The 15,319-nt window shown below is 46.2% G+C and overlaps 1 protein-coding gene across 1 annotated transcript in view; it reads left to right on the forward strand.

Annotated features, from left to right (window-relative positions):
* Positions 1–249: 249 nt before the first annotated feature.
* IGF1R (insulin like growth factor 1 receptor) overlaps positions 250–15,319 on the forward strand; it is a 303,627-nt gene continuing 288,557 nt past the window's right edge. Inside the window, exon 1 of the mRNA XM_077870111.1 lies at positions 250–935. Within this exon, the coding sequence (XP_077726237.1) occupies positions 842–935 (94 nt within the window). The 5' untranslated portion in view covers positions 250–841. The remainder of the gene's footprint in view (positions 936–15,319) is intronic.

Genomic DNA, 15,319 nt, shown 5'->3' on the forward strand with positions numbered 1-15,319 from the left:
CTTTGACCTTCAGCGAGCCGGAGCCCCCGCGCGCGGAGCCGGCGGCAGCGGGGGCCGGGCGGGCGGCGGCGGGCGGCGGCGGGGGCCGGCGGGGGCCGGGCGGGGGCCGGGCGGGGGCCGGCGCGGAGCCCGGGCGGCGCGGCGGGAGTGCTGAGCGCGGCGCGGCCGGCCCGCCGCTTTGTGTGTGTTCTGGATTTGGGAAGGAGCTCGCGGCGGCGGCGGCGGCGGCGGCGGCGGCGGCGGCGGCGCTGAGGGAGGAGGCGGCGGCGAGCGGAGGAGGAGGGGGAGCCGCTCATTCATTTTTACTCCGCATTTCTGCCCCCGGCCGGCCTCGCCCGCGACCCGGACTTCGGGGCGGTCTCGCCAACTGCGTCGCGCCCTCCCGCCGCGGAGGCTCGGCTGTCGGACGGCCACCCCTCCGCCTGGGGTCGGGTTTGTTTTTCTCCGCCGAGACGAATTTGGGCTTTGCCCCCTTTCCGTGCAGTTTCCCCCCCTCCTGCCTCTCTGGGTTTGAAAATGGAGGCCGACGACGCCGACAGCCCGCCCCGGAGCGCCTCGGGTTCCCGACTCCGCCGAGCCCTGGGCCGAGGCTGCCGGCGCTGAGGGGCCGCCCCGGCCGCCGCCCGCCCGCCCCGCGCCCGGAGGGTCCCCGGCCGGCGCCGCCTGCCGAGTATTGTTTCCTTCGCCCGTTTTGGGGGGGGGGGGGCGAAGACTGAGTTGGAGACTTTTTCTTTCCCGTTTTTTTTTTTTTGTTTCTTTTTCCTTTTCCTTTTTCTTTTTTTTTTTAAAAGAAAAAAAAATTTTTTTTTGAGAGAGGGGAATTTCGTCCCAAATAAAAGGAATGAAGTCTGGCTCCGGAGGAGGGTCCCCGACCTCGCTGTGGGGGCTCGTGTTTCTCTCCGCCGCGCTGTCGCTCTGGCCGACGAGTGGAGAAAGTGAGTATGTGCCCGCCGCCCGCGGCCACTGCGGGAACTTTCCCTCCGAGGGGCTGCGCCCTGTTTGCGAAACCCGAGTTGCCGCGGTCGCAGCTGTCGGGCCCGGGGGTGTGCGGGGCTCGGCGCGCCCTCGCGCGGGAAGGGCCGCCTCGCGGGCCGCGGGTCTCGGTCTCGGGTGTCGGTCTCGGGTGTCGGTCTCGGGCGGCGCTCGTTGCCCCGCGGCCCAGCCCGCGCCGGGACTCCGTCGGGGAAGTTCGCGCCGGCCCGGGCCCCGCCGCGCACACCCCCCACCCGGCCCCGCGCGGCGCGCAGACGGCGGTGACAGGTCCCGCGCGGCGGGGGCCGGGCTGCGGGGCGGGGGCCGGGGGCCGGGGGCGGGGGGCGGCGGCGCTCCGGGAGAGGCCCCGCAGCCCCGGGACACGTTTCCAGCCTCCCGGCGCGGCTCTCGCAGCCGGCGCGCTCTGCCCCTCGGGCGGTGTGGGTTCCTGGCCCGCCCTTCCCGTCACTTTGGTCCGCTCGTCGGCGCGTTCCCCAGCTGCTCGGTGCGTGCGGCCGCGGGGTTGGGGGCAGGCCTCCCGCTTGGGAACCCCCTCCTCCCCTGCAAGGTCGGGGGTCTGCATCGTCCAGGCCTTCCCGGGGAGCGCGTCCACAGGGTCCTGGGACTCTGCGCAGCCCGGGGGCTCCCCGGCGGCGGACGCCTCTCCTGGGTCCCGGCGGGGCTGGGTGTGCGGTCGGAGCCGCCGTGCGTCCGCACCCACGTGCTCGGACGCGGGGCCGCTCGGGCACACCTGGGCGCCCGGCCCTGGGCGCGGGGTGTGGTGCGCGGAGCCGCGGGGGCGGCGGGGGCGGGCGGGGGACGCGACGGGGTTTTGTTCTGGGTTCGTGGCCGGAGTTGTGCGGCACTACCTCCCCCGCCCCGCACTTCCTTTGTACGAAGTTAATAAGCAGTGTCGCTCCACACGCGCTATCACTTGCAATCTGATAGCTTTTGCTTTGGGAGCGTGGGACAGGGGTAGGGAAGTGCGAGCGAGCGAGGGAGGACTTAGGGCCCCACGGTGAGTGCAGGGAGGAGACGGGAGGGGGCTCCGGACTCCGAAAAGCCTGAAGCGTGCTTTACTGACCTATTGGCGGTGGTAGGGTAATTTGAGCACGATTAAACTTTACATGCAGTCGGAGAACCGGGGCTGGGAACGGTGAGGGTGTGTTGGTGAGTAATGTTTGCCGAGGGTATGCAGGTGGTGCCAATTAGCTTTGAAAAAAAATCACGACTGAGCCTCGAAGAGTGAGGGGGGGAATCGGGAGGCGGCGGCGGGGGGGGGGGTGGGGCGCGATTCGGAAGGGCTGTTTGTGTAAACAGTCCCTTCTTTAAGTGTTTTGTAAGAAATGAGTCCATGATGGAGTAAGAGGAGATTTCTTTTAAAGAATTAGTGTTTACTACATGGAGTAAGCCTCAGATTGAGGCCGGACCTTCCCCAAATCTGAGCTCTCCTGCTCTTTGTTTTCTAAACTTTCGGCTCCCTGGATTGGACGAAAGGCTTTCGGCTCCCTTCTAAGGATTACAGATGGTGTTTGGGGGGACAGGAGAGGGTTTCTAGCCTCTAAAAGCTAACTACAGTTGAGAAGCCACAGGAGAGCCAATCCATTCTTTTTATGGCATGCTACTGAAACGCGTGATGTCTCTAGTTTTTTTTAATGTTAGTAAGTTCCGAAATTCACGACACCAGGGATGGCCCTGCTTCTCGAGGAAGGAGTCGGGCATTTTAAAATAGGATGTCTTCTTGTTTGGAGCGATTTTCATGAAAAATACTCTTTGTGAAAAGCCGACTCCTTCTGAAGAAAATAGGGGGAGAAGAGGCATTTTTCATGACACTGAGAGACCAGAGTTTTTCTCAAGGATCCCCTGAAAGTTGTTGGTTCCTGAAAACCCGATGGATGGCCAGAAGGCACCCGGAGTCCTGATTTGGTTTGTCCAAGTCCTCACTCAGCGTCTGCTCCTTCTCATGGTTTTGGAGTTTTCAAGAGAAAATGATAAGCTCAGTGTTAGCCTGTGTTCACTTTTCAGTCAGAAAGGTGCTGGAAGACTTAGCTGATGGAAATAAACTACTGAATCCAATCAGAGAAAGGTATTCTTCAGGCTGTCTAGTACAGTGATAAAAATTGGGATGATGTTGGTTCTTACTGCGTTGGCATATTTATTATTTTTTTTGTGTTGGCATATTTAAGGATCAGTGTTTACTCTTTGAACACTGAAACCTACAGTAGTAGGGTGATTTTCTTTTAAATCTTTAACTTAGAAGATTTAGAAGTTTTTGAGGCAGGTGAAGTCATGCAGACATGCTTGTTTTGGATCAACTTAATGTGAACAGCATGTAAATAAGGGAGTCTTGGAAGTTATAAGTGATAGCCAGATCATCCGATGGCTTCTCTTTCTTCTTCTTTTTTTTAAATCCACATGCACTTCAAATAATATTGTGGCCATCTCATTAAGAGGATTGAGTCATCTTTCTGCCCCCGGCACAGTTACATCCTATTGTCAGAGAAATAAAGGTATGTGAAAGGTTAGTGCTTAAAGAAGTTGGTGTTTTATTACCGGAGGAAGAGCCCAGAATAAGAAGTTTGGAAAGAACCTAAATAGCAAATTATAGTATAGACTCTCTAAGGGATAGGGTGTGGGTCAGGATTTGAAGTTTAAAAGGTTAGATGTTTGATATGTCAGAAAGATTAGAAAAATCCAACCATAAGAAATATGCTAAGGTTGATTGAAAGAACCCTTAAGGTGCTGAAAGAAGTCAGTCACAAAGACCACATATTGTATGATTCCATTTATATGAAGCCCAGAATGAGCAAATACGTAGATACTGAAAGTAGATTAGTGGTTGGGGCGCGCACACGTGTGTGTGTGTGTGTGTGTGTGTCTGTCTGTCTGTCTGTGTGTGGAGGGACAGGGAATGACTGTTAACGGGTATGGGGTTTCTTTTGGGGGTGATGAAAATGTTCTAAAATTAGATCGTGGTGATGGTTGTACAACTCCAAATGTACTAAAACCCGTTGAATTGTACACTTTAAATTAGTGACTTGTATGGCATGCAGATTATATTCCAATAAACCTATTGTGTTTTTCTGTAAGAGCTTTGCGAAGGTCGACAAGAATGCATTCTGTTCCTTTGAACATAGAGATTAGATTAAATTATGAAGTAAAATTTTCCAGCAAGTTGGTGTCTGTTTTTTTTTTTTTTTAAATTTATGGAGTTTTTCAGATCCTTGCTCTATAGCAGTGCAACAGACCAACGGCTGATGCTGTATCAGCACCAGGGATCTGAAAAGATTCAGATCTTTTTTTAGTCTCCGGAGAAGTGGACGGGGAAAAGAAATCTTGGTTCCACATAGCTCAAGCTAAGGATTAGGGGGTTGGATTAAAGAAACACAAATGCTAGTGAAAGTCAGATTTGTGACAGTAAAATCCTTCACTGCATCTGAAACAAAGTTGGTCCTTCCAGGATTAAAGTTTAGGAGCCGAGTCTGGATGGCTTTTTTTTGTACTTCCAGTTTTCTTACATATGTTTTCCAACAAAGAAATAATGTACTGTTTTAAGATGATAAAGAATTTCTACTTTCTTTTTCTGACATCCCATGTTAACTACTCTGGTAGTAAAGACCGAAGATGAATGTGGTGGGGTTTTTGCTTATTTTATTTTTTTTAAAAGGGCTCCAGAATTTGAGCAGGAAACAGTCTTTATGAGAGATAGCAGTGGTTGCAGGCATAGAGGCATTTTTTTCTTTTTTGAATTTAAAATTTCTTGAACAAAAGATTTAAAAATACAGCAAAGGCAATTTTGCTTGTAAACTGTAATGCCTTTTTCCAGGTTTACCTTGGCCTTTTAATCGGAAAAGCTGTAGAGAATAATTGTTGTTTACATTTGTTTTTGGTCTTTGTCTAAGGCTTTGTTTACTAATAAAAATGTTTCCTGTCCTTATTGTTGCAAGATCAGGGCCATAATGAAAATCAACTGTATCATTTTCACTTGTTGCCTTAGAGTTTTGCCAAGGGGAGCCCCTAAGGGATTGTAGCTTCCTTTTAAATCTGGTTTCATTTGTTTTGTGAGAATGTGCTATAAGAAGCAACTGAATCCAGCTAGCACTTATTAGGCACCTTCTGTATGAAAGCTGGACCCAATGCTAGGCAATGCAGAAACTAAAAAAGAGAGAGGACTTTGCTTTTGTCCTTGGGGCATTTTATAAACTCCTGCATGAAATAAAGTTGCTTAGAAATTCATCTTTTTTAGACTCAGCACAGGATAGGCACTTTTCAAACTGACAGCAAACAGCATTTTAAAGGCCCTTTAAGAACATTTCTATAGACCTAAGATGTGAAGTAAACCAGTGTTGCTGAGTCTTCTTTAAAGGTCTGTTTTGTAGGGGCATCAGGGTGGCTCATTCAGTTGAGGCTGAGCATCTGCCTTAGGCTCAGGTCATAATCTCTGGGTCCTGGGATGGAGCCCCTCATTGGGCTCTCTGCTCAGTGGGGAGTGTGCTTCTCCCTCTTCCTTTGTTCCTCCCTCTCACTCATGCTGTCTCTTTCAAATTAGTTAAAAATCTTTTTAAAAAGGTCTGTGTTGTACCATTTTTGCCACCTTAACATATTACCTTCTACTGCAGTGTCACGCATAGGACACATTTACCCATCTTTGCACAGGCTCACTGCTTTTTTAGAACCTTGGTTATGACAATTGTGATTAAAAGTGTGAGTGTTGCAGTTACCTTTTGCCAAAATTTGAGGAGTTACAGGTGTGTACATGAATGTTGCATGGCATGTTTTGAGTTGTAAGGAAGATGGAACTTATTTCAAAACTGTTCTGGATTTACACATTGCTTAGCTTTCTGGAAATTATTAGGAAATTTCTTAATTGTAAGGCTTCATATTTAAAAGAGCTCGCGGTTTTTAAAGGTGTGAAGGGGTAAGAAGAAGATTGAGGAAACTAAACCTTGAAATCTTTCTTTAATCGTAAAAAATAGAAGCCATGTTTCTCTCTGGGTTGTGGTTTATTTCAATTTGTTTTCAAAACTCATTTAAAAATCATACGAACAGGTATCTTTGCCTGCCAGCCAACTTGCTTTGAGCAGCTTTTCTTAGCCAACCTAGGACAGGTGCTATCTGAGTCCAAGAGATGCACTCCTCTCAACTGTACTAAATATATAATGGTTGCACATGTGATTGAGGTATAGTTTCTCAATTTCTCTGAGAAATTTTCTGAAGGAAAATTCTGAACACTCTAAAGACAACAAAGTGAATAATGAATGAAGCATTCTGACCTGTCCTTGAAAACGGTGTTTGGCATCAGATTATCAAGAGAAGGTTTTCCTGTTAACTTAAGGTGATGAGGGGGCAGTACATGCAACAGTCCTGATGTTTGTGCACACTGAGACTTGTTGACATTTGGGGAACATAACTGATTTTCAGTATTTGGAAAGGTTAAAACTGGGAGATATGTGTTACACTTCCCTCTCCCACCTCCAAGGATCAGTAAAAACTGATTTGTTCTGAAAAGGGGTATGTGTATAAAATGATCAGTAAACACAGGATCTTGAAAAACAAGTCAGGTTGTTACCGCAATAAATGCATATTCTCTTGGCATGGTGAAGTTTGTTTCTTTTGTTAAATTGTGGTGGCCTTTTTTGACTGAAGTAGTAACAATTCCTTTGATTTTGAGACTTCTGAACTTTTGAAGACTAGATTGTTTTCCACTTTGAAAGCATCAGTTTTACTCATGTCGCAAAGCCTCAGATATCAGTCTTAAAGATTTTCCTACTTTTTTTTCAGTTATTGCCAACTTTATATGGCTTCTGAAGTGGATCCATTTCAAAATCTTAAATATTTCTTTACTTGAATTGAGAAATAGTTTTATTTTTCCCCTCCTATGGCTTTCTCAGTAAATGCACATTGAACACTTACTGGACTCAGGTCTTTATGTTTAAAAATTCATTCCAATAGCATAAAATATTTTATGTACGTTTTTAAAGGTATAAATCAAACCATAGTAATCACTTGCTATGTTTACTTAGAACATTAAGGAAACAAACTAGCAAGCAAGGCTGTCATTTTTCTTTCTTTTTTTTGTGCCCTGGCTACAAGACTTTTTAAACTTAGAGATTGCTATTCAGATTTTACCAGAACACAACAGCAAGTAGTTTCTTTTATGATGAGGGGTGAATGCCTAGCATTGCAGTGACTTTTACAGTGTATTGTTACTGTTATTTGTGACTGAGAAAAGTTAAGTAGGGATAGGGGGGGCTGACTTTACTCTCATATTTATCCTCTCCTTGGTTAGTGCTGGTGATGGCTTACTTTATAAGTTGCTGGGAATGCGTCCATGGAGTTGAGTGACTTTGCTCATATATGATGGCTGATGGTCTTGCAGCTCATACTTTCTTATCTGAAGTAGTTGGTGGCTTATCCACATGGGGGTGCATATGACTGGTGCCACCAAATGCTGCCAAGAGAGAGCTATGCCTGCCTTAAATTGCTTACATTATAATAGTCTGGATTTCTTTTTAAAAAGCATTTATATTTAAAGACTTCAGAAGTATACTATTCCTGGTCCAGAAGGTTCTTGGTGGGGTGGGGGGAGCTGAAACTTTATTCTTTTATCTCACTCCTCACTGTCTTAGACCTCTTAACAAGACAGACATCTGCTTCAGTAATAATTATATCATAAAAATGCTGTTTGTTCAAAATTGTGTTTTCCATCCATTCATTCAAATTCTGACAGTTTTAAATGAGTTCATTGTTTCTGTCTTGTATATTTTTGTATGGCTACTTTCTTTTTAACCTGGCACTAGCTTTCCTTAAACTAGCTTTGGGATTATTTGTCAGTTTGGTAATTCAGGTGTATGCATACTGCTGTTTAAATTACTCTTGACATGGGAGAACAAATATATTTTGACAGCCTTAACGCATAAATGTTTTATAGAGCAAAACTTTTAAATTTTCCTGAGATATTTTGGATGCCTACTTTCAGCTTATCCTCTCCTGTAAAATATAGTTAGTGGGTGGTTTGTTTCTATAAAATTGGTCATTGGAAATATATACTTGAGGGGTGCTTGGGTGGCTCAGTCAGTTAAGTGTCTGTCTTTGGCTCAGGTCATGATCTCAGGGTCCTGGGATCGAGTCCCACACCAGGCTTCCTGCTCAGTGGGAAGCTTACTTTTCCCTCTTCCTCAGCCTGCTGCTCCCCTGCTTGTGCTCTCTCTCAAATAAATAAAATCTTTAAAAAATTTGACAAAGTAAATAAGACAGCACCAATTTGTGTTAGGAAAACTTTAGTTAATAGTTTTAGTTAATAGTTAAGGAACAGAAGTCTGACGCTAATTAGGGAGAGATGAATTTATGCATAACAGGCTTCCCCAAATTTGAAGTATCTGAGTGACATTTAATAACTTCCCGGGAAAAAGTTGGAAGCATAGAGAAAGCCAAGGTGTGAGGTCCATGATCCATCTGGCTGTATCAGGTGGCAAACAGTTTTCTAAGTCATTAGCTTTATTTAAATTGTAAAATCTTCATCAGATGTGGGCTCAGATTTATCTGCGTTGTCCTGAATTTATTCTCTCCATCTTCTTTTCCGGGGTCTCATAATTGTGGGATAATACACAAGCTCACAGACTCAGAATTTGAAAGAGAAGCACAGATTGCCATGAAAACAAATGAACAAAGAGACCAGTGACAGAGGAAGATCTGCTGTTCAGCTTTCCTTAGTTCTGTTGTCTGATTTCTGTGGATAATGAGTTCACGGCATATGTTAGGTCGCAACATGGTATAGTTTGGTTACAGGAAATTATTTTGATATCATCGCTTTAAATGGTTGGGAGATATATTTGGATTTTTCTTTCTAACATGTACCTCAATAATATTTCCAGCAACGAGTATTGGATCAGGATGGAGTTTTTAGTTAAATTTTAGTTCTTCAACTCCTTCTTTTCTGGGGAGACTGGTTAATTGAATGTTTCCTTTCTACCTCACTGAGTCCCTTGAAATCATTCAGATTTGCTCCTGATTCTGGCTCCACCCTAGTCCAGGCCAGGCCTGCATCCTCTCTCTAGAGAGATGCTCAGCTGGCCTTTGAGCCACCACTTTGACTCCTGTGCCCTCTCTCTGGTTTGCTAGATCATCCAGCTTCAAATTCTCATAGTGTGCCTTTTGTAGTGCTGCATTGTGGTCCAATAAGTGAGTCCAAGGCTCCTCGGTATGGGCTGTGATAAATCCTTAGTATGACTTTGCAGTAGGGATCCTGTGTTAATTCCCAGCACTCCACAGCACCCATGCTTGAGCTCTGCGGTAAATAAGCCATGCCATCCCTGTCTCCATGGTTTTGTTCCTGCTGCGTTCATCGTCTGGAATGTTTTTCCTTTTTGCTGCTCTGCTACCCTCATACCAAATAGTAGCAAGTGCTACTCTAGGGCACAGCAAAGTCACCTGGTTCTGGTTTCTCCTTTGCTGCCAATTAGGTCTTTGGCTGTGAACAAGTTATTTTTTTGAGTCTCAACAGAAATGTAGACATTTAAAATAGCTGGGAAATTTTCTCCTTTTCTCATTAAACAACAACATAAAAACACTTTCTAACATATTTGGAAAACTAGAATCAGAAAAATTGGGGGGATGTAGTTTTATTTTTAAAATCTCTAGGTTTCAGATCTATAAAATAGGGACAGGATGGTAGCTATCTAAACATTTTTATTTTAATTTATTTGAGAAAGTGAGAGCCAAAGAGAGAGAGCATGCATAAGCAGGGGGGAGGGGCAGAGGGAGAGGGAGAAGCAGACTCCCTGCTGAGCAGGGAGCCTGATGCAGGGCTCATCCCAGGACCCCTGGATCACGACCTGAGTCAAAGCCTGAGTCAAAGGCAGACACTTAACCCACTGAACTCCCCCAGGTGCCCCACAGATGGTAGCTATCTAAAGGTGGAATGCTAAGTCAGGAAATTCATTTCCCTTGTTCTGTGGTTTTGATAGATTTGAGATGACACCCTTTCATTTCTGACTCAGATTCCTCTTCTTTCATGAAGCTTTTCAGATTACTCTAACTTCTATAGACCTAACTTCCCCCTGACTCCCATATGAGTTTGTAACCGCTACTGTGCTAGTTAACAGTGGTGATTTGTTTTGTCTTGTACCTGAGCTGTTGTCATTTTATGAAGCTGTAGAGAGCAGTGGAACCGAAGAGCTTGTTTGAATCTCAGGTCCTTGGTCACTAAGCTCTCAGGCAAATTGCTTAATCTTCCTGTGCCTCAGCTTCCTTGTCTGTGAAACTATGATTTTAGTAGGACCTACTTAATACATCCTTTATAAAAATTAAGTGAATTAATACATATGCCAAGTGCTTAGAACAGAGGCTGACATATACTAAGCCGCTCAGAATTCAGCTTGTTACTACTACTCTTATGGATGTGACGTTCTTGAACAGAGGTAGGTGTTCTTTGGATAGTGCTAGAAATATAGGACACGCTAGATATTTGACTGCCCTTGTCATTTACATGTGATGGATATAAAGCCTGACATATAGTAGGTGCTTAATAAATGTTCTACAATAAAACTTAATTTTGGGGATCCCTGGGTGGCTCAGCGGTTTAGCGTCTGCCTTCGGCCCAGGGCGTGATCCTGGAGTCCCGGGATCGAATCCCGTATCGGGGTCCCTGCATGGAACCTGCTTCTCCCTCTGCCTATGTCTCTGTGTCTCTCATGAATAAATAAATAGAATCTTAAAAAAAAAAACAAACACTTAATTTTGCTAAAGTGCTTAACAAGATGCATTTTACTCGTTAAAGCTCAGTAGTAGGACTTTGCCTTTTTTCAGCTGATAGTGGTAAACCGCTGTAGTTCACCTTCCAGTTCAGAGATCTCTTTATTTTGCTTTCTCCCCTAATTCTTCAGTTGTCCGTTTCTGCCAGCACCTTTGAAGTGGCCAGTGTGCTTTGCCCACCTCACTAATGCGTAGGCGACACCTAGTGGCCAGAAAAGAAATTCAGCCTCTTTGGTGACTTATTTAACGGAGCTGGTGCCGATGGATGAAGATAGCAATCTCCTCCTCCTTCCCGGCTTCACCCCCACACACTTCCCGGTGCTGTAGATTTTGCATTCTGGCTTGGTTCCTGGGAACCAGTTCCAGGAAAATGTGGGGACTGCAGGCATCTGTAGAAACCATTGGGATATGGCTTTGGATTAAGATTGCTATATAAGAATTAGCTACAATTAGGGTCTTCCTAAGTGATGTAAACAACTTTGGCAGAGTTATATCTAGTGTACCTTTCACAATTCAGAATTTAAGATGATTTTACAGGACTTTAATAAATAAAAAGTTCTGAGGAGGCTGGGTGGCTCACTTAGTGAAGTGTCATGATCCTGGGGTCCTGAGATCAAGACTGGTGTCAGGCTTCCTGCATGGTGGGGAGCCTGCTTCCCCCTCTCCCTTTGCCCCCCCCCATGCTTTCTCTCTCTTTATTTCAAATCAATAAATAAAATCTTTTTTTAAAAAAATCCCAAATAAAGAAATAAAAAGTTCTAAAACATTTCTTTTGAGATTAGAGATATTAAAAAACCTTACTAATTCATTTTGAAAAACAAAGCAAGATTTACTTCCTATTGCTCTACTGAAATATGTGGTAAAACTTTAATTATCATTCTTGCAGATGTTGCCTTGGGCAATTTTAATGTAGTTAAGATATTCACCAGTGGGGTGCCTGGGTGGCTCAGTCTGTTAAGCGTCTGCCTTAGGCTCAGGTCATGATACCAGAGTCCTGGGTTCAAGCCCTGCATTGGACTCCCTACTCAGTGGGGAGCCTGCTTCTCCTTCTCCCTCTGCCACTCCCCCCTACTTGTTCTCCCTTTCTCTCAAATAAATAAAAGCTTTTAAATTTATATTTATTAAAAAAATGTTCACCAGTCAGAATTCCTAATGGAGAACAGACACTTCGGTTACTGGTGTCAGGTCTTTACATCATATGCATTTTGTTAAGTATTTTTCTGTGTTTGGTTTAATGCTTTTTGGTATTTTGAGAACTCACTTTCTCACTTCCTTAGCGGAGACAACACTTAGTGTATAGGTGATTATTCTTCTTTACATCTCGAAAGTTTCTAGTTTCCCCATGATTGCTTTTTATTATTTTTAATTTGGAAATCATTTCTTTGGCCAAGAGAGGACTGCAGTGTATCATCATCTCAGATGTTTTGAACGACTCCTTCAGCTCTGTCTCAAACAGGCTGTACTCATTCAAGTCTCTGCCTTGGCTGGTGGAAGCCCCTCTGCTTAAAACAACTCTGTTACCAGTTTGCCCTCTGGAAAGCTTCTTTGAGCATTAGCTACTATTTCACCCTGATAGCCCTGATTCTGCATGCAGGGTGGCCTGGTGACACTCTGTAGCTCTATTGGTATATTTCCCCTATATTGTTTCTCCCAGTGTTTGGGGAGGGGAATGGTACCTTGGTCATCTCTGAATTCCCAGCACATGGCCTGGTGTCTGGTACATAGGAAGACCTCAAACAGAAGACTTCTTTGGGGGATAAATCCCCTCCCCCTTCCCCCTCCAATTCACTTTGAAGCACTCGTACAACAAATTCATCATCATCTTTTCATTATAGCTCCTGCCAGCAGAAACATTTTATCATGCTAGTTACTACTATGTAGAAGTTGAATGCAATAAAATTATCTTTAAAATCATTCTTTCATCAGGCTTTTTGCACATTGGAGGTGAACAAAAATCTTAAAACTCCTGGAAAGGCTATTTGTGAGTCCAGCCCTGTGTCAAGGCTGCCCCATCTCTGTGAAGGGAGACCATGTTCTGTAAGTTCCCTACAGATAGGATTTTGTGAGTCCTTCATTACCACCAGTTGTTGGTAGTGGGCCACTTGTAAACTGTGGTGATGCCGGATGCCTGACTGGACACAGGCAGCCAGGCTGTGCTATGCTGTGTGGTACAGGTGTGGCCTGATGCTGAGGACCTGGGTGGAGTCTTGGGGCCAGGTGGATGCCACCTCCTCTGCAGCTGCTGACTGCTTGGTCTCACTCTCCAAAAATCACAGGGCAGGCCTGGGTCATTTCTCATGACCTTTACAGCCTTCAGATCCCCAAGACACAAGATAGAAAGAGATGGAGTTCTTCGGAAGGTCTACTTGGAACCAGCAGAAATACTGTGAACATATGTGTGCTTCTGTTTCTTGCACTGTTTTCTTGGTGAGGCCAGGGAATTTTTGCCTTGGATCCTGACAGGGATAGCAGCCAATCCTAAAGGCCCCTCATCCCTTGAGTGCCACCCTTTCCTTTTGGGTTCTGGCCAAGGCTTTTGACTGGTCTCATCGTGGAACCAGTGAAGGTGAAGTCAGCTTCCTGACCCCTGGCTCTGGAAGTTGACTTGTCTGGGATGGTGTGAAGAGGACTCCTGAAACTAATTAACACCTAAGAAATTATCCTTAAAAGCTTCGTGCTCCCAAGGAGACTGGTGAGGCGGGTTATTTCTTTTCTTCTTCTTCTTCTTTTTTTTTTTTTTTTTTGAGGTGAGATATTTCTTACAGAAAATGTAAACATAATCATTTGAACCTGGCATGTTAATTTCAAGCGTACCTTGTAAAAGAATGTCTTACAAAATTGCCATGTGAATGTTCAACAGGGTGGATGTGGACTCACCGGGACAAGCCAGTATAGCACCTGACTTTCATCTGCCCCTGTCAGTGGGGTTTGCGTGTGGGGAGCACTGCTTTTGAAGCCCCATCTCCTCAAACACCTCTCTGCCTCCCTCTCTCTGATGCAGGGAGGCATACTGCACAGGAGCTACAGGCTTCAGTGTCCCCATCTGCAGTTTGGGATACTTGGGATGATAGGAGATTAGCAATAACATACCTGAGATGCCCAGCAGAACTGGCAGATAGAGCACATCCAACAAAGGTGTGTTTTTATCTGGGTCTTATCCATATGCCTTGGTGGTCCTGCTGGCCTCTCTCCAGGGCTTGTAGCCTCTAGCTTTCTCCCCAGCATTGGGCATCATCACTCGAGGGTGGACCTCCTTTCCCTTACCTACAATGAAATGTTTGAAACCCATAAAGTCTGAGCCTCAAGCTCAGCCTCTGGAACTACTAACAGGCTGTCTCTCTGAGCCACAAGAGAAGTTGACTTTAACCGAACCAGGCTGGCTCCTGTGGATCCTTAACATTCAAGGTGATATCCCATCTAAGGGTTGGTCGCACATGGGGGCTCAGGCAGTGAAACATGCGACTCTTGACTTGGGCTCAAGTCATGATCCCAGGGTCCTGGGATCGAGTCCCGTGTTGGGCTCCCCTGTTCAGCAGAGTCTGCTTGCCCCTCTTCCTCTGTTCCCCCCCCCTCCCCCTGTGCTCTGACTCTTTCTCTCAAATAATTTTTTTTTTTTTTTAAAGAGAGGTACAAGATAGGAGGTGGGGAGGTTATGAAGCCCAGCTTCTGACATCAAGACCTCCGATGGCCTCAGCTCCTCTGAGTGCATATGGAAAACATGTGTACTGCTCTCACCCTGCTCTCCTCAGGAGGCTTACTCTCCAGTTGGGGAGAGTCAGATTCTGGTGAATGGTCCCAGGCACATGTGTTCAGTGCTTAATAATGGACACTGACTAAGGCTGCAGAGATGTGTGTGAGCTGTAGGGGGATTTGAGAAGCATCAGGGAGTCTGACTCAGGATTCCAGGGGGTAGCACTCCAGGTGAGCAGGGCCCTTGGTGGGTGGCTGAGGGGGTGGCAGTACTCACTGGGCCTGGGCCTTAGCACCGTGGACCCATGAAGGGACTCAACAATGGGTAGGGAGTGGGGAGCTCTGAAGCTCTTTGAACCCTGGAGCTCCCTGGTGGAAGGGTGCTGGGGAGGCTGCTCTGGCCTCTTGCCTGGCTCAGGGTTGGGGTACCAGGAAAGGTGTAGATGACGGAGACGCAGGAGGATCAGTCTCCAATGAGGTAGTTGACACAGCAGAGACCTTTGGAAACTGCTGCCCTGGCCTTCAGAAAAACTCCCGTGGAGGAGCCCTTACCTTGACCAGGGGCCCAACAGGTACCGGCTCAGGTCGTGATCCCGGGGTCCTGGGATCAAGTCCCGCATCAGGCTCCCCCACAGGGAGCCTACTTCTCCTTCTGCCTATGTCTCTGCCTCTCTCTGTGTGTCTCTCGTGAATAAGTAAAGTCTTATAAATAAATAACAAACTGTGGTCATAATGCAGCCTCCAGACTGACTCTCAAAGTGAAAACTTTCCAGGGAGTACTCTCCAATCAATCACCAGGGCACCTGCTTTTTAACTTTCTAGGGGAGGCCAGGTGAAAGATGACCCTTGTTTCCACCTGAGCTGGATCGGGTGGACCTCACTTGGACCTGGCCTTGGCTTCCTG

This window comes from Canis aureus, chromosome 2 (assembly GCF_053574225.1).
Source record: "Canis aureus isolate CA01 chromosome 2, VMU_Caureus_v.1.0, whole genome shotgun sequence".
Taxonomy (NCBI): domain Eukaryota; kingdom Metazoa; phylum Chordata; class Mammalia; order Carnivora; family Canidae; genus Canis; species Canis aureus.